Source organism: Euprymna scolopes, chromosome 1, assembly GCF_053919585.1.
Source record: "Euprymna scolopes isolate OS-2025 chromosome 1, ASM5391958v1, whole genome shotgun sequence".
Taxonomy (NCBI): domain Eukaryota; kingdom Metazoa; phylum Mollusca; class Cephalopoda; order Sepiida; family Sepiolidae; genus Euprymna; species Euprymna scolopes.
Window position 1 is genome coordinate 139,608,912 of NC_136482.1, and position 26,203 is coordinate 139,635,114.

General features: G+C 31.5%; 1 protein-coding gene across 2 annotated transcripts in view; it reads left to right on the forward strand.

Moving 5' to 3' along the window:
- Positions 1-26,203, forward strand: part of LOC145274123 (uncharacterized) — a 194,949-nt gene that overhangs the window by 109,237 nt on the left and 59,509 nt on the right. For both annotated transcript variants that reach the window (XM_080127326.1, XM_080127374.1), the window contains exons 3-5: positions 66-169; positions 22,366-22,471; positions 23,483-23,584. In XM_080127326.1, coding sequence (XP_079983452.1) covers positions 66-169; positions 22,366-22,471; positions 23,483-23,584 — 312 coding nt within the window. The remainder of the gene's footprint in view (positions 1-65; positions 170-22,365; positions 22,472-23,482; positions 23,585-26,203) is intronic.

Here is a 26,203-nt window from a genome sequence, read left to right on the forward strand (position 1 = left end):
AATGAATATTTTTTAAAAAATGCATTTTTGTTTTAAGTTTACGCTGGTATAATTTTTCTTTTCAGCCACAGCCATTTAGTATGCGTCTGCAAACGTTGAACAACTTTCCTGGCAACCATGGATATAAGTCAACGTTGCGATGCCATCCAGGTTCCCTAAATAAAGCAAAGTAAGTTCATGTCACCATTTTATCAGACCATTAATGTTTGGGGAGTGAGGATATTCAAATAATTTATGATTAGCTTCATTGGATAGCAGGGAAAAAACTGTCTCAATATTCATGTTTCGAAAATGCTAATTCTATTTGTCTACCCCTGCTGAATCAAAACATTGTCTTGCTTGTTTGTGTCTGTGTGTCTACGCACTTGCATATCTACATATATATATATATATATATATATATATATATATATATATATATATATATATATATATATATACTAGTGTTGGGATGATTAATCAGAATAAAAAAATCAGAACTTTTGGTGGTATTGGAATCAGTATAAAAATTGGAAAATATTTTGTCTATTTTCCGATGTCAAAAACGATTCTTTTGTTATTTTTCATTTTCTTACTTTTGTTTAAAATGCAATTTTCCATTATAAAATACAAATTATAAAATGCAATTTTCCATTATAAAATAATATCTATTTATATAATTTGCACTACCATCAAAACAAAAATTTTTACTACCCACAAATGTTCTTACATTCTTAATACCCACAAATGTTCTTACGTTTTTACTGCCTACAAATGTATTTTTACTTTTCCGCAAGTGTGTCTACATATTGCACAGGTTTTTGCAATAATATGCTACCCTCTTCCTTGAGAAAAAACAGCAACTCTATAGCAAAATATTTAATGATTTAAAAAGAATCAGAATAGAAAATTGTATTGGAATCAAAAATTTAAAACAGAATTGGTAATTGTATTGGAATCGGGGAAATATATCACTAATATACACTAAGGAACGCTGAAGAAAACAGATGAAAATTCTGTTTTTTTTATGTAAACAAAAAATTTTAAAGACATTTTATATTTGTGTATATCAAGAAATAAGAGTAAATAAAAAATATATATAAAACATTGGGGATTTTGCAATATATACAACAACACGAAATAGATGTCAAAAAATAAAACAAATATATTAGAAATAACTGTTACCAAAGGCAAGGTAAATTATTCTTCTACCTACCTGGATAAGTTTTGTGTGGTTTAACATATCTTAAAGTGTCTATTCAATATGAAACACAAATAGTGCGGAATTGGTAAGTTAGAACTATGGCAAGATGACTGACATCAGACGGCCATCTGGTAAGTCTGAATAATCTCTTTAATGTGAAAAAAACTTCTGAAAGGACTTCACCTAATGAATATCACGGTAACACTTATTGAGTAGATTTTTATCAGTATTTTGTTTATTTTTCTAGTTTTGAGTCATTACTGACACTATAAAGAAGGCATGTTCTTGTCGGCCATCTTGTTATTGATTTAACTTATCAACTCAGCACTACTTGTTTTTCGAACTGAATAAATACTTTAAAATATGTTAAAAAACAAAAAATTTATCCAGGTAAGTAAAGGAGTAACTTATCTTGCCTTTGGTAATATTAATGTTATATATTTGTTTCTTTACCATTTCATTTTGTTGTACGTATATACTGCAAAATCACCAAAACATTTATATATTTTTATATTAATTTTTTTATATGTATATATATATATATATATATATATATATATATATATATATATATATATATATATATATATATATTATTATTATTATTATTATGTATTATGGCAAGCCCCACTCACTCACCCTCATGGTTCACTGCAGATCATGCAGCTGCTATTGCAGAAAGACAGCATGCATTCTGCCTGTTTGTACGTCATTAGTCAAATGCAAACAGGCAAAACATTGTAAATGCTATAAATCATTGTAATAGAGAAATAGCGACAGTCAAAAGAAAGCATGCTGAAATAACCAGGGAACGCATAGAATTGCAAAAGATAGGAACTCGTGATTTCTGAAAAATGTATAATAGTGTAGTGAATAAAGGGCAATTAGTAATTCCTCCACTATCCAACAACCAGAAGGTCATATGCACAGCAACGGAGAAAGCAGAATGGCTTGTCCAGTGATTTGCCTCCAACTCCACCTCAGAGCCAACAAACAACTCCCTTCCAAATTTCCTAATGCGGACTGAAGCAACACTAGATGATGTAAAAATAAACCTTCTCATGTCCGCGATATCATAAAAAACTTAGACATCTCCAAGATGTGTGGGCTTGATCTCATCCCTGCTATACTAATTAAGAAATACTCAGCTGAACTAGCCCTCATACTTTCCAAGCTCTACAATAAATACCTTGCTGAATCTTGCTTCCCTAATAGCTGGAAGATGGCCTCTGTTTTAACAGTGTACAAAAATTCTGGTAAAAGGACTGACCCTCTCAATTATTGCTCTATCAGTCTCATCCCACTCTTCACTAAAATCTTTGAGACCTTAATTAATCAAGCATAAGTCCACCACCTCGCAAAAGCAAATCTTCTCTCTGACAAACAGTATGGATTCAGGCAATGTCGTTCTAATGCAGATATTTTAAGTCATCTCTGAACGCATTTACTATGTACTGGATAAAGCGGGCGAAGCAAAGGCTGTAGCCCTTCATATATCCAAGGCCTTTGACAAAGTCTGGCACGAAGGGCTGCTAATGAAAATTAAATCGCATGGTATAATTGGACATATACTAAATATAATTAGATCATTCTTAGACAATATAACCATCTAGGTTGTCATTTATGAACGTACATCCAAGCAGCATAACATAAATGCAGGAGTGCCTCAAGGGTCGATCCTTGGACCATTATTATTCCTGATATTCATAAATGACCTCCTTGATAATATTGTATCCAAGATGGATATATTTGCTGATGATACAATGCTCTGTAACATGCATGATGGAAAAATGGATGTACATAAATCTAAGACAATGGCAGAATCGTTAGAAAATTACCTCCAGACCATAGTGGAATGGGGCTACAAATGGATGGTAACACATATATATATATATATATATATATATAGTAAGACTAAGCTGCTTTCCTTTAACAATTACAAGATGCCTCTGCAATCACCTATATCCATGACAAATAACATCCTACCTGAGAATTCTTCCTTCAAACTCCTTGGTGTAACTGGCAATATGAACTGGAACAAATACATTAAGAACATTACGAAAGCTGCTGCAAAGAAGGTGGGTTCCTTCTATCGAGCTAGAAGTCTACTCACACCGAAGAGTATCTTGTACCTCTAAAAGGCCACCATTCGTCCATGCATGGAGTATTGTTGCCACATCTGGGCTGGTATATCTACCATTGGCCTTTACTTCTTAGATAGGGTAAAAAAAAGAATTTTCAATCTAATAGATTCACTTTGTCAACTAAGCTCCAACCACTGTCCCATCGCCACAATGTTGCATCTCTTTATAAATATTTTAATGGACTTTACTCTGATGAACTCGTTGCACTTGTGCCCTCTTGACGTACATATTCCCAACAAACCCGCTGAACAAAATCACACCCCTTCACTGTTGATGTCCCTAAATGCCAGAAAGCTTTCTACTCTAATAGTTTCTTCCCTTGGACAGCTAGACTTTGGAATTCTCTTCCTGCTACCTGCTTTCCTGGCTGTAGTGATACGCAGAAGTTTAAATGTAACGTAAATCAACATCTTGTTAATCTATCCTAGGCATGGTTCCAAATAGTATCCTCTTACATCCAAGTGGTGATATGCCTTATTGGGGTGAACGTGAGTTAAAAAAACATATATATATATATATATATATATATGTATATATACAGTAGCGTCCAAAAGTTAAGGGCTAGTAAAACCTTAGCAAGTTTAACCATATATTTGAAACAAATACACACGAACAACAAAAAATTACTTCACAATTATATAGATAACATGTATATCTTCAATGGGTCATAATTTCGTTAGCCTACACTAAGTATTTTTTGAATAACTACCATTTTAAATAAAATTGTTCAAAATTTGTGTGTCCAAAAGTTAAGGGCTAACACGATTGCGGCTTTTGTCCTTGCTGTGAATGGCTGAAATTACCAACTAACTAGTATTTGGTAAACAAACCCTTGCTATTTATGACTTATTGACACCTCTTGGCACAGGAATCCACCAACTTCTTGCAAAACGCTGGCGTTATCGCACTCCATTCAGCATGTAAGCACTGCCAGAGTTCTTCTTGATTTTTTGGGCACTGAAATTGAGCACGTTCACCAACTATTTTCCAGATATTCTCAATAGGATTAAGATCTGGACTCTGAGGGGGCCAACGCATCGTTTCAACTTCTTCCTCGTCTAAAAATGTTTTTACTTTCTTAGCAGTGTGACAAGGAGCGTTATCCTGCATGAAAATTGCAGGTTGATAGAGCGACGACCGAAGACTAGGAACTGCATGCTGCCGTAGAATCTGCTTATAAACTTCTGCATTTATTCCACCTTGCAGACGAATCAGTAGTCCACAGCCTGCAGCTGACATAACGCCCCAAACCATTACACTTCCTCCTCCAAATTTCACAGTTTTTTTCACGCACTTAACCTCCAATCTCTCACCAGTTCTTCGCCGGACATACGTGTTGCCATCAGATCCGATAACGTTAAACTTCGATTCATCACTAAAGTGCACACGGGACCAGTTTTCGGTTGTCCACACAACGTGTTCTTGGGCAAAAGCGAGGCGGAGTTTCTGATTCTTTTTGGAGATAAGAGGCTTCCTTGCTGGCACTCGAGATTGCAATCCAGAAGCGTGCAACTGGCGTGTAACAGTTTGCCGAGACGCTTGAACAATAGACCTTTGCTTTAGTTCTCGAGATATTTTAGCAGCAGTGTTAAATCTGTCTTTAAGTGACATTTTGACAATAAGACGATCCTGTTGAGCAGTTGTGATTCGAGGTCTACCAGATTTTGGGGCAGCTGCCACTGATCCTGACTGCTTGAAATGTGCCACAATACGCTTTACTACACTAGGAGACCTTCCTACGGTGTCAACAATCTCAGAAGTTTTGTTGCCATTACTATGAAGATGAATAATTAGCTGTTTTTCTTCGACAGAAACGGGACGACGTTGTTTTGCTGCCATGTTGTACTAGTGCGATACAAACACTCATTTCTTTTACTCAATTACAATAATTTTAATGTTCTTTAGTAAAAATTTGAAGTAGGATTATTCATAGTACCTGTCTGACACCTATACAGTACCTTACTGTTATAATAATTAAAGATTATACCGCCTAGCCCTTAACTTTTGGACCACGAGAATTTGGACAAACTTTTGTATTATTGGTCATAACTTCAAAAATATCCAACGGATGCTTATTAAATTTGGGCGAGACATGAGTGATGAGTATATCTATAAGTATATATGCATATTAAGTATTTTAAATGAACGGTTTTTCTTAAAAAGTACTTAAACTTGTCTTGAAACTACTAGCCCTTAACTTTTGGATGCTACTGTATATATTTAAATGAGGGGGTCACTAACAATGTGCATTTTTTAACATTATTTTATTATTCCATGTTTTGGTTTTTCATTGAAAATTATGTTTAGATCATTGTAATAATGTTTTTAAATCATTGAAATAGTTTTTAACGCGTTTCAGACGTTCTGTGAAGCGTCCTCTTCAGAAAGTATTTAAAATGTAAAATATTTAGAATTTACTTAAGATGTGTTTAAAATGTTTCCGAGAGCGATGGAAACATGTGTAAATGATTCTACTCTTCATTCGTATGTTCAAATTTTATTACCTGTTCGTTGGGGACGGACTGTGGTCACTGCTGTCTTATGTTTCTCTCTCTCTCTCTCTCTCTCTCTCTCTCTCTCTCTCTCTCTCTCCTTGTATTTCTACTTATCTTTCTTTGTTATTTCTCATTTTCTTCCTTTTTTACTCTTACTTGAGTAGAGGTAAGGGCACGTTGGTACTTGGTCAACTGGGTGCATAGAGTAGTGTGTGTGTGTGTGTTTTCTTGTATTCGTCTGTAGAATGTGTGTTCTGTTTTATAAAGTTATTTGCTTCCCTAGGAAGGCAACTGTGATCCAAGGTCATTTCTAATGTGTGTGTGTGAAGAGGGGGGGGGCAGCTCCTCTAAAACAAGGGTAGGGGTGTTTTCATTCAATTTTGATATTTATTTTTTGGATTCTTAATTTTAGTATTGTGATTTTCATTTCAGTCTTAGACTGTTCGGGCATTCTTAATATTATGTTTGTTTAGATAAAGTACCAACGTGCCCTCACCTCCACTCAAGTAAGAGTAAAAAAGGGAAAAAAATGAGAAAAAACAAAGAAAGATAAGTAGAAATACAAGAAGAGAGAAAGAGAAACATAAGACAGCAGTGACCGCAGTCCATCCCCAATGAACCAGTAATAAAAATTGAACATACGAATGAGTAGAATCATTTCCACTGCTCAGAAACATTTCAAATGAACTACGAAAATGCTCTTTTACATTTTAAACACATCTTAAGTATATTCTAAATATTTTACATTTTAAATACTTTCTAAAGAGGATGCTTCACAGAACGTCTGAAACGTGTTAAAAACTATTTCAATGATTTAAAAACATTATTACAATGATCTAAAGATAATTTTCAATGAAAAACCAAAACACGGAATGATAAAAGAATGTTAAAAAATACACATTGTTAGAACCCCCACCCCTCATTTAAATATACATCTTTCTCTCGTTGGAATTTCTTAACCCATTTTATATATATATATATATATATACAGAAAGAGAGAGAGATCTAAGTTCTGATTTAACCTCATCAATTAACATATCTGAAGATTATATAATTTTATGAATATTTGATTTTTTGATTTTTTTACAAGGTAGTCACCACTTATCAAGGCCCAGAAGCCACTCGGGGATAAGGGTTATTGTGTGTACAGTATGTTAGTGTTGGAGATTTGATAAAGTGTCTTACTTAAGAGGAGGGTCATCAGGAATTTGTTCATATTGGACTTGAAGATATCCAGGTTGTAGTCAGGTGGGAAACAGGCAACCGGAACAGAGTTCCACAGGCGTGCACGTCTAAGAAAGAAGCTTTGTTCATGGAATCCACGTTTTGATTTTGGCACAGATAAGGAGTGGGGAAAATTTTTGACAGTGGTTTCAGCTAGGCGGGTGTTTATCGTCAGAGATTGGAGTTCAGACGAGCACCTGCCATGGTAGTAACGATAAAACAAAGACAGGCTCGCAATGTCTCTCCTGTGGGAGAGAGGTTGCAGGGAAGAGAAAAGGGCATCACCCACTAGGCCACGAAGCCTATTTTGTACTCTGTCAAAGCAGGATAGGCTATTTTTAGCAATTAACATGGTTTTTGGAGTATGACATGTTCGTTCTGTGGCTGGTACGTACATCATAAAAATTTTTCTGTATTTTTATTTTTTAATTAAGTTGAATATCTAATAAGAACTTTTCTTTGTAGTTATTTCAATTAAAATTATTTCCCCGGAAAAGTTTAATAATTAATCTTTCCTTTTATTAGTTAATTACTGTTAATATGTATAAAATATTGCAAAATAAAAATAGTATGATAAAATTACGAATGAATGAAACCAACATTAATTTATTATGAACCGTTTTAAAAATAGAGCCATACAAAGTTCTGTCTTTGGGCTGTTCGTTTCTACAATATACACAGTATTTCAAAATACTGTCTTGTATTATTAATTAAAATAGCAGTAATCCATTTTGATGATAATGTAGGAGTGATAAATTAAGAAAACAATCATTTTTTTCTAAAGGCTTGATCAGGATGAAGTCTGGCTGTTTTAGGATCTTTATGTATGATATCTAACCACCTTTGGTTTGACTGTCCTTTGAGCTTTTTCCCAAGGGCATCCATCTTAAATCCCATTTTTGTGACAGTGTTATTTGCTTGCAGTATATGTCCATATCAACAAAAACAATTTTCCATCATATATATAAAATATATAAGAATCAACACATTAACATTTTTTAGGATGATTATCAGTTCCATGCTAAAAGCAATAATCAAAACCAATTATAATGGAAATTTTTGTCAATCATGATGACATTTGATTCAGTGTCTATATTGGTTATATATATATATATATATATATATATATATATATATATATATATATATATATATATATATATATATATATATATGCTTTTTCTCTACTTTTACCCTAACTTCCATCCAATATTTATCTGCCTTTACTAGATTATATCCAGCCTGCACCAAACCTGCTTGATTATCCTATTACCATATAGCACCATTTTAACACTAGTCAGCATCCCTTTTTACTTTTCGCATCTCACCTACAAATTCTATTTTTTATTTCAATTTTTGCTTATTTTTAATGTTTATCCTCTATTTTTTATTCTTTCACACACTTTTTATTTCTTTTTACCCTTTATTCTTTATTTTACTTGTATAGATTGGCGCATATCACTCTCATTGGACCATAATTGATTAATTAATTAGTCAATGGAATCCCATAGCATATAATGTATCCCACCCTATATTGCCCAATACAACTAAAGCTCCTCTCTAACATAATTATCTAATAATTCCTTAGACAACCGTCTCTCCCCCTCCAATGTATACACCCTATACAAAATCTCCTAATATACCTACTGCTAGACGTCGTACCTAGCAACTCCCTTCCTCTTCTGATGAGAAGCATTAGGCTTCGAAATACCTGGCATAAAGATCATTCATAACTCTTACACACTATATTGTATTTCTTTGTTTCAAATTGATTAATAAATCTATATACACCAGCATGAAATTTAAAATGGAGGCAGAGACACCTTGAGGCTTGACGTTTCACCCATCTTATGCGGGCTTTCTCAAGAGGGATGATCAATGACAAGGGCTATAATAAATGGGAGGGAGTCTTTATGTAAATTAAACATTTATGTACATATGATGGTTTATGATGGTTGTAAAAAAAAAAAATTATATAAAAGAAATTGAGAAGGGAGTATTTAAGTTTATCCTGTATTTAAATTGTTTTCATTGAGAATGATTTTTGACAGATAGGGAGAAATATGGAAGAAACCTTATCTTTGCTTAATAGTATTAGAAGATTTGCAAATGAGACTAGATTCGATTAAATGACTTGTTGATTTATTGTGTATGTGTTTTAGGAGAGTCACATTATTAAAGTCAAAATGGTGATCATTTTCCATAATATTACAGAAAATAGCATTATTATTTTTCATGTCTATTTTGTGTTCATATACTCTCTTAAGATCGCGTTGCATTTCTCCTATATATATTTTACAGCAATCAAGGCAAGGTATACTCCAGCTTTGATTTTAGTGTTAGATGCAGATTTACAGGTTAGATCTCTAATTGTTGAGGAGGTTTTTTTGTGATATTTGGATGCCAATTCTGTTTAAATTTTTGAAAATGATGCTGTTATTACTGTTAATTGGCATGATTAATTTTCTGCTATGTGTTTGGTTATGTTGGGGCTGTCTTAATTCCGGTTACAGTAAATTTTTAAAGCCTTTCTTTTTGTGTTTAGTAAAAAATATTGAGGGTATTGCAAATTTTTAAAGGTGTGTCTATGTAATCAAACTCTTCATTTATATATTTCTTGCTGCAAATTCTTAGGTTTCTGAGATAAAATCCAATTATAAAACGTCTTTTCACTTTATCATTGTGTGTGTAATCATTTTTATCAATCACTTTGCGATGCACATTAAAACTTAATTGGTTATTATTATTTATTAGATGGATGTCTAGAAAAGATATGGAATTGTTTTCTTTTTCATAAGTGTATTTTATGGGAGGTTTGATTTTATTTAGCTTGTTAGTAATATTCGCTATCTTGGATGATTTCAGAAGGAAAATTAAAATGTTGTCTATGTATCTGTAATAAGATGTGCCCTTGGCCAATTTGTATTTTAAGGGTTCAATTTCTATGAATTCCAAAAATAAACATGCCAAGATCCCACTAAGGGGGTTACCCATGGGTAATCCAAACTTCTATTTTAAATTTCATAAATCATAAACGAGTATATATTTTTCTATTATCAATATATTTTCCTCTTATGTGATCCTTTGTATGTAATCATATAAAAAATTTTATTATCTAGAGTATCCAGTGTGCTTGTTTGGGGGTAATAACATTACATGAAACAGTATAATAAGGATTAAAGATATCCTTTAAAGATAAATCTATTTTCATGGGTGGTGTTTATCTACTTTGCTCTGAAAAATACATAGCTCATTGTACTCGTTATAACATCTATTATCTATAATCAAAATTTGATAAAAATCTAACCAGTAGTTTTTTTTAATTTATGGGTACATTGCTTTTCAAATAAATCAGTGGAGTGTTTTGTTTGTTGAATTAAATTAAATATAGCTTACATTACTCACCATTCTGCTGACAAGCTGTTAAAAAAATGATAATGATAGCTTAATCAGTTTCAAACTTTACCTCACATTCATATATATATATATATATATATATATATATATATATATATAAAGCATCCTTTTGAAGATATTTGTTGATTTGAAGGAAACCAGTAAATCTCTCGTTTTTGATAATTTCTTCCTGTATTTAATTTGTTTTTCCTTTTTTCTTTTTCATACTATTTGTCTCCACAGCATTTGATGTTATGATATATTGTACATTTTATCCTTGTATGTTGCATTACAAGTTGATGTTTTCTTTAACTAGTTGTTATTTTATCAACTTGGGTGATAGGGCTGTGTAAAAAAAAGCTCCAAACCGTTTGAATTATGCAAATACCATCAGTAGTTTAAAAGTTATAAGAATTTTCATTGAACATTTTCTTTAATAATTTGTTAAAAAAGTGGGCTAAAATATGGACCTCATCATTTCAAACAATTTAGTAATTTCTCTACCATTTATTTATTTTTTAAGCTATTTATGGATCTGCCAGTTTATGGATAATTCAGGTGAAGGTAGGGTCATTGCGTTTGACAGAATGGTGTTCTGGTCTTTTACATAAACTTTGAAGTTATGGTATTGGTGGTAAAGTTCTTGGCATTGTTAAGTTTTTTCTTTCTGATCGAAGCTTGCAAGTAACTCTTGAGGAGTATCTTCATTTTCTTTTCCTATCAATGCCGGTGTTTCTCAAGGCTCTATTCTGAATCCAACGCTGTTCCTTCTCTATGTTCCAGAGAATATTATTCAGAAAGTTTACATTTATGTTGATGACATCACCCTCTATTCTGGTATTGCTTCTTAACCATATTTCTCAGCTCAATTGAAATATGCAGTTGGTGTAGAAGTTGATTTGTGTTCTATTATGGATGGGGATAAGAAATGGCTTGTTTCGTTTAATCCTGTTAACACTCAACTATTGTCTTTCAGTCATAGGTGTGCCCCTTTTCTTTCTGAAATTTTTATGGATGACACTGCTCTTGATTAGAAATCGACTCTGAACCTCTTGGTTTTTCTTTCTCATCAAATTTTTCTTGGAGTCCATATATTAAATCCATTGCTCTTTCTGCTTCTTGTAAAATTGGTTCTCTCTGTTGTTCTAAACACTTTCTCACACCTGAGGCAATTCTGTATCGCTATAAATTTACTATCATACCATGTATGGAGTACTGTTGTCATATTTGGGCTAGTGAATCTGTGTCCAATTTGAAGTTTCTTGATAAATTGCAGAAACGTATCTATAATTTGATTGGCCCCACACTTTCTTCTTCACTGCAACCTCTTTCTCACAAATGTGATGTTGCTAGTCTCAGTCTTTTCTACAAATGCTATCATCGCATGTGTTCCACAGAATTGTTTGATCTATTTTCGTCTTCCTTTGTTCCAGTTCATTTGACTCGATGATCTAGTGATCTCCATCAATTTGTTGTTTTAATACCTCATTGTAATCTAGCTTCCTATTCCAGTAGCTTCTTTCAATAGCTTCTGCAAGGTTGTGGAACTCTCTTCCTGCTTACTATTTTCCTTCTATCTACAGCCTTGATTTTTTCAAGACTAAGGTCGATATGCATTTCCTGACTTTGCAATAATCAGCTTTCATTCTTGTTAGCTCCTTACATCAAGTAGCTTCATGTCTTGTCTCACATGATTTCTATAAAAAAAAATGCAGTCAGATTTTATGTATCTCTTTACTTTAAGCCATAAATTATAAAGTAAATTTGTAAATTTCAAACGGGCACATTATATCATACAACTTGCGTGGCATTTCAATACAGCTGTAATTTCTTTTAAGTCTCTACATAGTGTCTGTACTGCACTGTTAATATCAGTTTTAAATAAATTGCATAACTCAAGAAAAAACACTGCACTAAAATGTTTATTTCAACAAAGCTGTAGAAGGTTAATTTCAGTACTTCACAGTAAGGTTCTGCATACATTTCCTTCATAATATACTGGAAAAAATAAGATTAGATAAAATTTGTAACTCTAGTACTGCCACGCAGGCCCTAAGTCTGACTCTACATAAGGAAAACAAGAAACTTTTTACATATAGTACTTAACTAAAACGTATACACAAGATTCAGAAGCTGTTTGGTCGCGGATGATCATCTTCCACACAGAATATGTTTATACAACTAATAACTAGTAATATATAAATTATAATAATACATCATTCTGGTTCTGGGTTCTATTGAACCACTGACAACTGAATTAATTCATCTTTCACACGAGACGGATATTTATTATGTTTCTCTCTTTTCTATGTTCTTGCTTTGTAACATTTTGTTCAAAATTATTCACTTCTGCCATTTTTACTGTGTATCATTAAAAAAGAAAAAAAAGTCCAGGATGAACTTTTTTCCAATTTACAAGCAATTTTGATTGTTTTTCTATTAATGATATACACAGTGTCTGTTTGCATCATCAGCGAAAAAGATTTTCATTGTAATTCCTAACCAATAATGTCTTGAAAAGGAAATGAATTGAAATACATTAATTTGTTGCAAAGACCACAATCAAAAATAGAAATAGAAAATAATTGCCTAAGCAGATCAATGCTATAGCGATCTAAAGTCGAGAATGTGACTGACTTTATAATATTACATTAATCAAGTATTTCTTGAAATAAAAGTGCAATAGTGTAAAGTACTGAAATAAACCTTTAAAAATCCTATTTAAAAAAAATTTATTTAAAAATCAAATCTGCCAGAATTTTTTTTTCTTTACGCGGTGGTCACCACTTATCAAGGCCCGGAAGCCACTCAGGGATAAGGGTTATTGCAAGTACAGTACGTTAGTGTGGAGATTTAATGAAGTGTTCACTTAAGGGGGGCGGTTCATCAGGAATTTGTTTATGTTGGACTTGAAGACATCCAGGTTGTAGTCAGGTGGGAAGCAGGCAGACGGAACAGAGTTCCACAGGCGTGCAGTTCTAAGAAAGAAGCTTTGTTCATGGAATCTACGTTTTGATTTAGGCACAGATAAAGAGTGGGGAAAATTTTTCACAGTGGATTTCTCTGTAAATAAGTCAGCACTTTTAATGTTTAGTTAATAATTGCAAAAAAAAAAAAAAATTATTATGACTTTTCAAAATTTGATAAAAGAATAGAAAAATATTTCTTGTTAAAATTCTTAGCAAATCCTTGTGTTTTAAAAGATTGAAATTTGGAAGCCAGTATTTACTTCCTTTTCACCACAGGAAGATGTGACACAGTTTAAAGGTGTAGAGAATCAAGCCAGTGCCCCTATGGAAGGAGGCCTCTGGTTTATTAAAAATTGCCAATCTCATTGGCATTCCTCAGTTTGGGCATCTCAGAAAGTAAGCATCTCAGGAAGTAAGCTATACACCAAAGTGACATGAAAGGCCTGAGAAGATGGACCTCCTAGAAATACCCAGAACCAATACCTTAGCATAAAATGATCTAGTTTCTGTCAGATTGAGTGTCGAGAATGGACCCTGGACTGATATTTAGCAGTCCAGAGTCTCTAAGCAGTTGAAGATGCAGAGAGAGAGAGAAAATTTGGAAGCTATTCATATATGATAATTTTATAAATAGAAATTACAAAGAACATTACAATAGCAAAATTAGTTATAGTTTTACAACGATTTTGTATACTTACAATGATGCAATGTGAACTAAATTTTACTTTCAAAACCACATGGAAAGAAAAAAAAAATGGTTTAAAAAAAACTATGCAGTTTAAAAAAAAAACAAACATAAAAAAGAAGTCAAGATTCCAGGTTAACACTGTGTACAAACAGTTTTATATAAAAATTGTTAACATATTGAAAAGCAAAAGTGATATTGTTTGTTAATTTCTTCAACATTGACATATTTTTCTTTGAAAGGAGAAACATGTTAGTTGACTAAATTGTTTATAAATAAGCTACATTTTGTCAACATTCACCCGAAATAGTTGTGCGTAAAGATTTTTCTCATCTGTTCGTATAAACTGCTTGCAAATAAAGAGAAGATGGAATGAATATGGCGGGGTGGGGGTAGGGCATCAGAAGTAGGTTAGAAATTTTATTAGTCTAGCTACTAAGTTATGTGTACATGTATATGTAAGTTTATATAAATATATATGTATATATATATATATATATATATATATATATATACATAGGAATGTATATGTCATATTTCTGTATATATGTATAAATCTGAATATATGTATGTGTTTGTTATGCATGTATATATATATATATATATATATATATATATATATATATATATATATATAATTTATTACAGAAGATTAGTACAACATTGGTAAATCCAAACAAAGGGTACCTGTCATTGGTCTCTTTTACCAAACTTTTTCAGCCTCTGTTTATGCTATGAACGCAGAAGGCGTCATTTTCTAAGGCAGCAGACATAAACAAAGACTGAAAATGTCGGGTAAAGGAGACCAGAGCTTCTCTGTTTGAATTTGAAACTGATGGTAACAATGTTGTTTTGATTTTCTGTAATACATATATAAATAAATATTATGTCTTTTATTTTTGATTTTTCTTAATAATTGAGCACTCTGCTGGGATTCTCTCCCATTAATCCTGCACATGCGAACACACACACACACACACACACACACACACACACACAAAATACATAAATATAAAAGGCACTTTGACTGTGTGTTTATGTATGAGATAGTTTTCTATGGATTGCTAAACGGCTGGACTGAAATTTTTTTTTGAAATTTCACACAAATGTTCTTCATGTGTCTTGAAGTATTCTTAGGTTTAGCAGAGGAATACCTCTAATAAGTAATGAAAATCAATAATCAAAAAAAATCTGATTAAAGATGGAATAGTCCGGTTTTGACAAAAAGATCACAAGTGTGTTTGAGAAACTTTATTACTACACAAGTGGAAGGACCCGGCGTCTAAAATCAACATTAGGTTCTTTGATAAGACAGAGCTGCATTCGAAATTAGTAGTTTTGTTTAGAGCACGATTGAACCATGATATTTGACTTTTGGACTTTGAGCTTTAATTCAAGCTATTATATAAAATTTATTTTGTAAAATGAATCAGGTTCTCTGCAGTGCACAGTGCAATGTAAGCTACAATGTATTGTGGACTAAGTAACTGTGGTAAGGCTATGAAGCTTTTTCCAGGTGCACCAAGGTGGGTTCCCAACTAGAGCAGGCAATCAATCAATTTGATTGAAAATTGGGCAATTTCACCGATTTTGATGATGATAAAAGTATTGGAAGTGTGAAACATTCATTGATCCTCATTCAATCCCAGGCAATGTTGGGTGTATCTGCTAGTATATATATATATATATATATATATATATATATATATATATATATATATATATATATATATATATATATATATATATGCTTTGAATCGATCTGTTACGCTTACCATTTGAAAAGGGAATTTTTCCGAAATTAATAATGGAATTTGTCGCAGACATAACAAGTAAGACATTTTACCAATATAACTGAATAAATATATGTATATATAAAATATATGTATGCACTTATTGATTTGTAAATCGCCACTTGTTCTCGTCTTCTCTTACCAACAATGACTATATTTCATTCCTCGCATTGTGACAGCCTTCTAAGTCTCTACTATATATATATATATATATATATATATATATATATATATATATATATATATATATATATATAAATACAGGTTTGAGATGTTCAAAAGTAGGGACTAATTAATACGAGTGACCAAATGTAATTGTTTACCCTCAAATAAATAATATATATATATATATATATATATATATATATATAATTCAACAAAAAAAAATATTAGTAATTAAAGAATTGTGATTGATTGATACTGTTTTTAGATCAGTTAAACTTGAAAAATCCTAGCTTTTTAAATAATACTCTTGTTCTAAACGATTAAATCCAAAAACCCAAGATGAACCCCCACTATTATTGGAGTAAAACGTACATGGAGCTAAAGATTAGATTTATTATTAGAATACTTATTAATGGGATATGTATTATTATTAGATAAGTATTTGAGAACTTAATTCCTGAATTGTTATTTTGTATTAAAGCCACGCAGAAGCTCAGAAAATTATGGTTGGATGGCTAACATAGATTAAATCTATGGTAATAAAATTAGTATCATGGTTAAGATATGCATTACAAACTTATATTTTGAATAGGTTAGCCTAGTTTTAATTGGATTTGTTTAAATAAATAAGTCATAAATGCATATTAGGAATTTACCAAACCTAGAAACATTTTAAATGAATAGTGAGAATGAACTAAATATAAAGTAATGTTAAACTTTCTTTCTTTATGTAATAAGTTTTAAACAAAAACTTTGCTTAAATCACATGAATAGGTTAGCCGATATTTTTGTAAATAAACAAAGCAAATTCCAGATACGAAACTAACATAGAATCATGACAATTTAACTTTAGTCCGGATTAAAAAAATACTTTAAATTAAATAAAGAAATTTAATTTAAGAAATCAATGAATAGTATTAACAAAACATATTAAATGGACATAGGTAATTAGTGGTAACATTTTATATTTTGTTTGAAAATTTTATTTTTTTTAAATGTAGATACGAAAATAGGTAAATATATAAATCTTTTAAAAAATACTTTGCAAGGATGCGATATAGGTAAAATAGTTTTGCTTGTTTTCTTTTCCTTATAAGGGAAATGGTTTCCATAATGCTTTATTGTTGAAGTGTTTTTTATTCAATAAGTCTGAAGAAAGGCTGTTCTTGGGAAAATTTTCAAACGACATAATGTTTGGATTTGTCTGAATAGTCTTGAAACAATTGTAACTAACGATGAAATACACTATTTGTTTCTATCAACCCATTCTTTGAAGTCTTGGTTTTTATATATATATATATATATATATATATAGATAGATAGATAGATATTTTTCCCCACCCCTACTTTTTCATCTCCGATTCACTGTTCCCCCCTTTTCTTTTTAAAACGTAATTAAGCTCGATTTTAGCTCTGTTGAGCGAGCTTCGAAACTAGTCAGCTGACGCATTCATTTTTATTTTTTAATTTCACAATCTAAAATAAAGAATGTTTTCGAACAAGTTTAAATTTGGTCTTTACATAGCCATAATAAAATTTTGTACCCCGCAAAAAATATTTAAATATATATATATATATATTATCTATCTCTCTCTCTCTCTATATATAAATATTATCTTATATAATCTATAAGAAATATATATATATAATCTATAAGATATATATATATATATATATATATATATATATATATATATATATATTATTATTATTATTATTATTATTATTATTGGCTCACATGGAGCTTTCACACAAGTCAACAACTGATCGGTTTGGAGACCTGTGGTGTTCGCTGGAAGCTGAGTGACAATAAGTCTCCCCAGACGTCCAGCTCTCTCCATCTCCTTCGATAGCATTTGCAAATAAATTTGCGTCATCGCAACAGCGTCATACCATTGATTTCTCGCTGGTAATGGCCATTGGTTTATACTGGAATTTGAGTGGCACTAAGCCTCCCCATGATCCCAGTTCTCTTCGCGCTTGTCCAGGAGAGATCTGGCCAGCGCTCTCTCCTCGGTCTTTCCATCCTCCTTGACCCTTCTCGGCTCTTTGGTATCACTTTTCTATTGGGGGGGTAACGGTGATGAGACCATGGGGGTGGGGGTGCATGATGGTGGTGTAGAACTTGTTGATATGCAGCTTGGGCGTTCTTCATCCCTGTAACGCTTCTTTGTTATTTATATATATATATATATATATATATATATATATATATATATATATATATATGAGTGATGGGACGATTCCCAAATTTTTCCTGATTCCGAAACAATTACTGATTTTGACTTGGTACTGATAATAATAATACTGACTTTTAAAATTTATCAATATTTAATTAGAGATTTTTTTGCTTTAAAATAAAAAATTAATTACTGTAAAACCCCATGTAATGTCCATATTTATTTTTGCAAAGTGTACACCATATACCGAGAGATGGGGGTATGTATTACATAATTAAATTTTTGTAAATATTTTTTTAAAATGTTTTCTTTGTAATTGATTGAAAGTTTGAGACAACTAAAGATTTATATTTCTTTTAAAACAAAACTAATTTGCAAGGTTTGTCTTTAACGCTATTTGAAGTTTTTCGGTAAGCAATTGAAAATAGTCGATAATTGATATGCACAATCAGAAGACTGTAGAAAGAGTATATTTTACAAAACCTCTCTCTCCTCATCTTAAAAATCATTCTCTAAGTAGTAATGCTACTATTTAGAAAACCATTTTTAATATGTGAATGGCGGGAAAGTATTAATTATTCTGTGACTTTCATCTGTCAGAGAATGTTCATATTTTTTATCCTAATTATAACGATTCTTAGACCTGAAAAAAGAAAAAAACATGATACAGAAAATACTACAACTGCCACTACTACTACTACTACTACTAATAATAATAATAATAATAATAAAAAATTAAAAAAAAAATTTGAAAGTTAAGACCTTTTGGCCAAGATCAAAGTGTAGTATCTGCTCTTCAGATGCTGCACTTCCATTTCTTGTTCTCTTTCAATGGAGGAGCAGTCCTTCACGACTGAGATAATTTTCATTTTTGAACCTTTTCTCCACGTTAAAAAACAACCCTGGTGTCTAACTCTGTCCCATGGGGAGGCATTGTAAATAGGTACTATTACTCTCCACAAAACATAAATAAATAAAATTCTACTTTTTTTAAGTGATGATGTTGAAAAATTTGAACTAATTATCATGGCTTGTTTTCCTTTTTTTTATTCTCTCTCTCTCTCTCTCTCTCTCTCTCTCTCTCTCTCTCTCTCTCTCTCTCTCTCTCTCTAATTCACAATTATAACATTCTGTTGTAATAGAAATAAAGTTATCATTAGAATTCTGCAACATATGCTAATCCACTAGAAAATATAAATGTGATTCTTCTGAAAAACTTCCTCTGTCTGTCTGTCTGTCTGTCTGTCTGTCTGTCTCTCTCTCTCTCTCTCTCTCTCTCTCTCTCTCTCTATATATATATATATATATATATATATATATATATATATATATATATATATATATAATTTATGGACTAAATTAAGAAATTATTTTATTAATGTTTCTACAATCAAGAGGAAGATAAAATGTTTAATTATGTGGTTGAGAAAATTGGCAGCAGAGTTTTAAGATGGAAGATTTTATATATATATATATATATATATATATATATATATATATATACTGCAATGGATTTGTGAATAACAAAGAATCTGATCAATTAACTAGCAAAATCAGCACCACAAGAATTTATAAAAACAAACAATAACATTGATGAATCTTCACTAGGATAAAATGCAGAATATTCTGTATAGCCATTTATACTTACGTATTGAGCACTGCTGAAGTAAATATTAAATATAGATGGAAAAATTTTATGTAGATACATTAAATAGAGAGAGAAACAGGGAGAGATATTTCAAACTACATGTGCATACATATCATCGTATGTTAAATATTTACACATACAGATTACAATTTGTAATAGCATACACACCTACATTTACAGTGCTGGCAAATATACTTCTGAATTATTATGTTAAATTAGTCCGGAAAGTACATTTATAATTACAAATTAATACAAATTTAAGAAGGAATATACAAAATTTAGTCTTTTTTATCCAAAAGAGCACAGTTATTTAAATCATTTATTTACTCAATTTGAATTTTCTATCTACTGTATTAAAATGGGGATTTCATAGATAACTTTATACTCGGAGTAATTAATTAGAAAATTCAACCAGTATTTACTAAACCTATTAATCTTATGCTTACTGTAAAAATTAAAAAACTTGTATTACAAGTAATCATACATCAAAACCAAAACAAAATTATGTAAAAATCTAATACAGAAATTACACTTATCAAAGAACACAAATGTATCATAATTACACAAGTAAACAAATTTATCTCAAAACCAAATGAGCTACATGAAAATTTGAAAAAATATTTATTCATCTTTAACAGTGTATTAAAATATTAGAAGTGAAGAACATTCAGAGCAAGTTGCGGTGGTTTTGTATTTATTAGTTTATTTATTAACTATATTTTGATTAAATTGACTTTCTATATTTTACAAAACCACAACCATTCACTATGTAAATTAATATTAATTGTATTCTTAGTCAGGAAAGCATGAATTGTAATGCTATGATAGATAGTAGATTTATTAAGGTTTCATTATGGAATGTTATGGTAAATTCACTAGGTTGTTACTTTATTTATATAGAGTGAACTGTTTGAAGTGTCTACAGCTAATACCTATTTCATCTCTTTGATTCAGTAGTTTATCTCTACCGGGAAAAGTAATAATAACTATTTTTCAATTTAAACGATGAAAGCAAGTGGGATTGTGTAATATAGAATTTGAAGCTTTTTTTAAGATGCTCCATTTCAGTGCAGATACCTCATTTTTTTCATTTAGAGATGATATGTCTTTAGATAACGAGGTGTCTCCTGTTTTTATCTAGGTAATTGAAAGATACTTTATGGTTTCTGTATCTGGCCTTAAAATCAGTATTTGCACTACCTTTGTATAAAATTTTCAGATTTTAATTTTCTTCTGAGTGTATGGTTCCTCAATGGACTATACTTTTAGTTAAATATTTTTTTTGTGGTGGACATTCATTTTTATCTAAACACCATTTTTATTAATTATTGTTATTATTTTTAATATTTTTACTTTTAATTCACTTCACACAAAATACATTGATTACTGAGACATAAGAGGCTACCGTGAATTAGGGGCTGGATTTTTAGATAACACTCTAAATATGCAACAAGATATTTGTTCATATTACATTTATTACATTTAAATTAATCCATATTGATATAATCAGGGAAACAGGAAGCAGGAATGGAATTTCTAAAGACTAGAAGTTTGAAGAAAGAAGAGTAGAAAGGATTATGACATCAGCGAACCTTCATTGTGAAGGGATAGTATTTTAAAATGTTTAGAAATTGGAAGAGATTCAATCTTTCGATAAAAAAGTAAATATTTTTTGCAATTGAAAAAAGGCTTAATTAAAACTAACAACAATTGAGATGTGGTATTTATAAAACAAGCTTTTTTATTACATCATGAGTAAAGCAGAATTATGGGAGATATATTTGCATATATTAATTGGAAGGATTTTTACTCTTGATGCCAGACTACAATCATATCTTATGGCTATATTATGTTGAAACACCAATTTTTGTTGAATCACCAAAGTGAATAATTGAGAATATTATATGTGCAATAAGTTTAGAAGTTTAAACGGTTGTAAAGCTTATTTTTCTTTGATCTGCTTAGGAAAGGTATGAATTAATCTCTTCATGCTTTGGCTATGAGTAAAGTAGTAGGAGCGATTAGTTTCTCAATTCTTTATAAAACAACTTGTCTATGAGATTGAAAACTATGAAATAACACATGGCGGCATTGTTTCCCATTGTCTTGGATTTTTCTTTAGCATTGAAGATGAGCAATGCAGGATCAAGTTGAAGATTGCTCAGCCGTTGCTTTATTGTAAACTAGTTATCCTTTCAGATGGCATCCATTTACTCTTGAAATCGAAGAAGGGAAGTAAATTTCACATCTATCCTTTTGTTGGTTTATCTTTATTAGACACTTGATCCATATCAGTTTGAGTTGTCATTTTCAAGCTGAATAAACACTTCTGATCTGTAATGGCATCAATGTAATGATTGTGCCATGATCTGTTAATCCTGATACTTGAATTACAAAAATTCAATTTCATATTAATTGCTAATTTACTAAAACAATCTTCATGATTTTTTTTATTTTTTTTTGTTTTTTTTGTTCTTTTACAGAGTTGCTTGCATTACGAGTACAACAAAGTCTTTAGATCTCATTCGGCAAAATCTGCAAAAATTCATTAACAAGGAAATCGATAAAGTCATCCAGGAATACATTAAGGTAAGCAGATTCTCTCACATTTAATCTGTTTTTCTTTGTCTATTGCTACCAAGAACACATTTCAAAATGCAAAAGTCTACATACATATACCTATACAACACACACATGTACTTTCAACAATGAATGGTCACATTTTGTCTGATGGGATCATCATTTCATATATTAAATCCGACATATATGTGTAAGGATGTGATTAGCATAAAGGATATCTCATTCATTGAAATTACCTATGTTAAGTTCGAATTATGTATTAATAAAATTGGGAAAAGTATGGACCACAGTTTCCTCCCAGCTCTGGATATAATAACAACTTTTGTTCAATCAATCATTTACAATAGGTATTGTATTTCAGCATTAAATAATACTAAGAGGTTTGTCATAAAACAGATAAATCAAAACTATCTCTGAATAAGAGATTTGAATAACCAAGTGGAACCCTCAAACGGGTGCATCTGATTAAATGCTATATGATTTTTATTTAGTTCCCTGCCTAACAATCAAGCATTGTTTCTTTGATGCTATAGAAGTGATCGCCTAAGAATAGACTTTTTGGAAAGATGACATATTATGTATCGATGACTTTATTAACAGATTTGTATTAGGGAAGGAGTGCTGAGTAATTTGGACAATCAAAACTGAACTCTGCTTAAGATCACGAGTATATCCTATTTTACTTGGAACATAAATTATGTGGAAACTGTTCAAAGATGTACAATGAAACGAATGCTCTCCAGATATCTGTCATACTCTGAATACTTTGCTTCCTTGGGCTTGGATTCATTGGAACTATGACAGTTTATAACTATCTCTCCAACAACCACCCTGAGTATCTTTTAGATTTCCATGTGCACATACATGCAAAATCAATATTTTTGTTTTCAATTTTCTGCATTCAATATTAAGTTTTATCTAAGCTTTTTTTAATCTCTTTGCCTTATCTTTGCTGTTAATTCTTTGCTGTTAATTCTTTGCTGTTAATTTTTTGCTGTCATTCATGCTTTTATTTTTCAGAAATTTTTCAAGCCTGGAATAGAAAATATACGTTTCAACAATGGATCAAATGCTGTGAGTGATGAACATATGCAATCTGTTTGTCAAAAGATCCTAGAAGAGGTTTGTAAACAAGTTACACACATAGAAAAACTGTGACCCTTTTTACATCTTGTACACCTATTCTCATTCTCACGAACAAAATGACAAATAATTTGTCTCTTTTATTAAAGTGTTGGATAAAACTAAAACTAATTCATAAATATTCGTAATGTAATAAAAAGTAAATATAGATTCAGGTTAGCAATTTTCTATATAATAAAATTCTCAGATCAGATATCATCTGTATGTCATAGCTCATGTTAGACATAAGTGTTTAAAATTAATTTTAATTAAAAACTTTTTTATTCCATTTATAATTTAATAACTAATTGATAATGCCATAATTTTCACAATTTTTTTTTTTAATATTTTATATCAGCATATGATATATTTCAAGCAGTCTGAATTTTCATATCTTTTATTTATTAAAATACTTGAGAACTAACAGAATATTTATGTTCTTTGTATTTAAATAATTAGTAACTTTTTAATAACCTCACAACATATTATAATTCAGTTTACTTATCCCCTTAGAAATAATTTAATGACCCAACAATATCTTAATAAAATCAATTTAACTTTTACAAAAGTTCTATTTTTTTTTAATTACATTTTCACCCCAAACAAGGCGCATTGCCACTTTGGTGTAGGGGGCTACTATCAGGGGCAGCAACTACTGGGGCACTATGTTGGGATTTGGGTTGCACTTGAACTTCTGCATGTCAGTACAGTTGGGGAAGCAGGAACTTGGAATGGAATTCCAGAGTCTAGCGGTTCTGGGGAAGAAACTACTGGATTAGAAAGATCTTTTACATCTAGGGATCTCTACTCTGTGGGGGTGGGATTTAGCTGCCTGTCGGGTTTGTCGATGGTATCTACGTCATGGGGGCATGTGTCTGCAGTTCGTCAGAGCATTCACCATTAAAATACTTGTAGAACAGGCAGAGGGATGCAACGTTTCGTCGATGGGACAGAGGCTGAAGCTTAGATGCCAGTTCAGGGCCTATCAGATTGGCGACTCTTTTTTTAACCTTGTCTAGGAGCGAGAGACTAGTAGCAGATGCGCCAGCCCAAATGTGACAACAATACTCCATACATAGGCGAATGGTGGCCTTATAGAGGTACAGGATATTTAAAAAAAATGAAAAAATTAATAAAAAAATTTGGTAGATGAGAATTACAAATACCTGGTACAACAAGAGATCTTACCGGAGGAACAAAAGGGATGTAGACGAGGTAGTAGAGGGTTCAAGGAGAAGTTGCTTATTGATAGGATAATACTTCAGGGTTATAAGAGAAGATCCACAAATGGGATGTCATGGATAGTGTCATTAACATCAAATGGAGAAGATCTTGGGAAGTCCATGTGAAGAATGGGATTTTTCAGGGAGACAGCTAGCCACCTTTGTTGTTTGTTTTGAGTATGGTACCCTTGTCGTTCATATCATGAAAGGTAAATGCATGTTCTGTGTGGGGAAAGGAGAACCGGGTAAACTATTTCTTATTTATGGATGATATAGAGTTGTATGCAAAGAACAAATACCAACTAAATATGCTTGTAAGAACTGTTCAAATGTTCAGTAATGGCATATGTATGGGATTGGCCATGAGGAAGTGTAGTGCCTTGAAATTGAAAAGGGGGAAAATTGTTGAAAGTAAAGGAATAAAAATTTTGAATGAAGAAATGAGGTTGGAGAAGAAGGATACACCTATTTAGGAAGCATGGAATTAGATAAAAGGAGCTAAAATGAAGGAAAATGAAAAGAATACAAGAGAAGACAATGGTTGGTTCTTGGGTCAAGATTGAATGGGAGAAACAAAATATCCACAGTAAACACATGAGCATTAGCTATATTTCGATATGGGGCGGGTATTATTCAAGGAAAAGAAAATGAGCTGAAAGATATGGGCAAGAACACACAGAAAATGATGATAATGAATGGAGCTCTTCATCTAAAGAGTGATGTTGATAGGTTATATGTGAAAAGAAAAGAGGGAGGACGAGGACTGATAGGTGTAGAACGATGTGTAAAAGAAGAAATAGTCTGAAAGTTTAGGTCTCCAACTCTAAGGGAAAGCATGGCAAAATTTGAAAAATTGCAAGAGAATAAACTAGTAAGAAGCAAGGAATTTAAGGCAATAAATGAATAAAAAATAAAAGACAAATGAATTAAGAAAATACATGGCCAGTTCAGTAGAGATCTACTAGAGGCAATGGCAAGGGAAAAACCTGACGATGGTTGTCAAAATGTGACTTGAAGGTTGAAACAGAAGCCCTAAGATGTGCCATGCAGGAGCAAGTGCTCAGTACAAATTATTTGTAGTAACACATTGATAAAACGGCTGAAAGTCCCCTATGTCGACTGTGTGGACAGAAAGGTGAGAATGTCAGTAGTTGTGAGAAGTTAGCTCAAAAAGAATAACAAAGATGACCTGACAATATTGCGAGAAAGATCCATTGGGATATATGCAAGAAAAGAGGGTTAGAATGCAGTGAAAAGTGGTATAAGCATAAGAGATGGTGGAGAGTGATAATGTGAAATTATTGTGGAATATGAATATCTAATGTGATGATGTGATTGAAGCACTGAGACCAGATTTGATTTTGTTGGTAAAAAGGAACACAAAGAAATAATCATT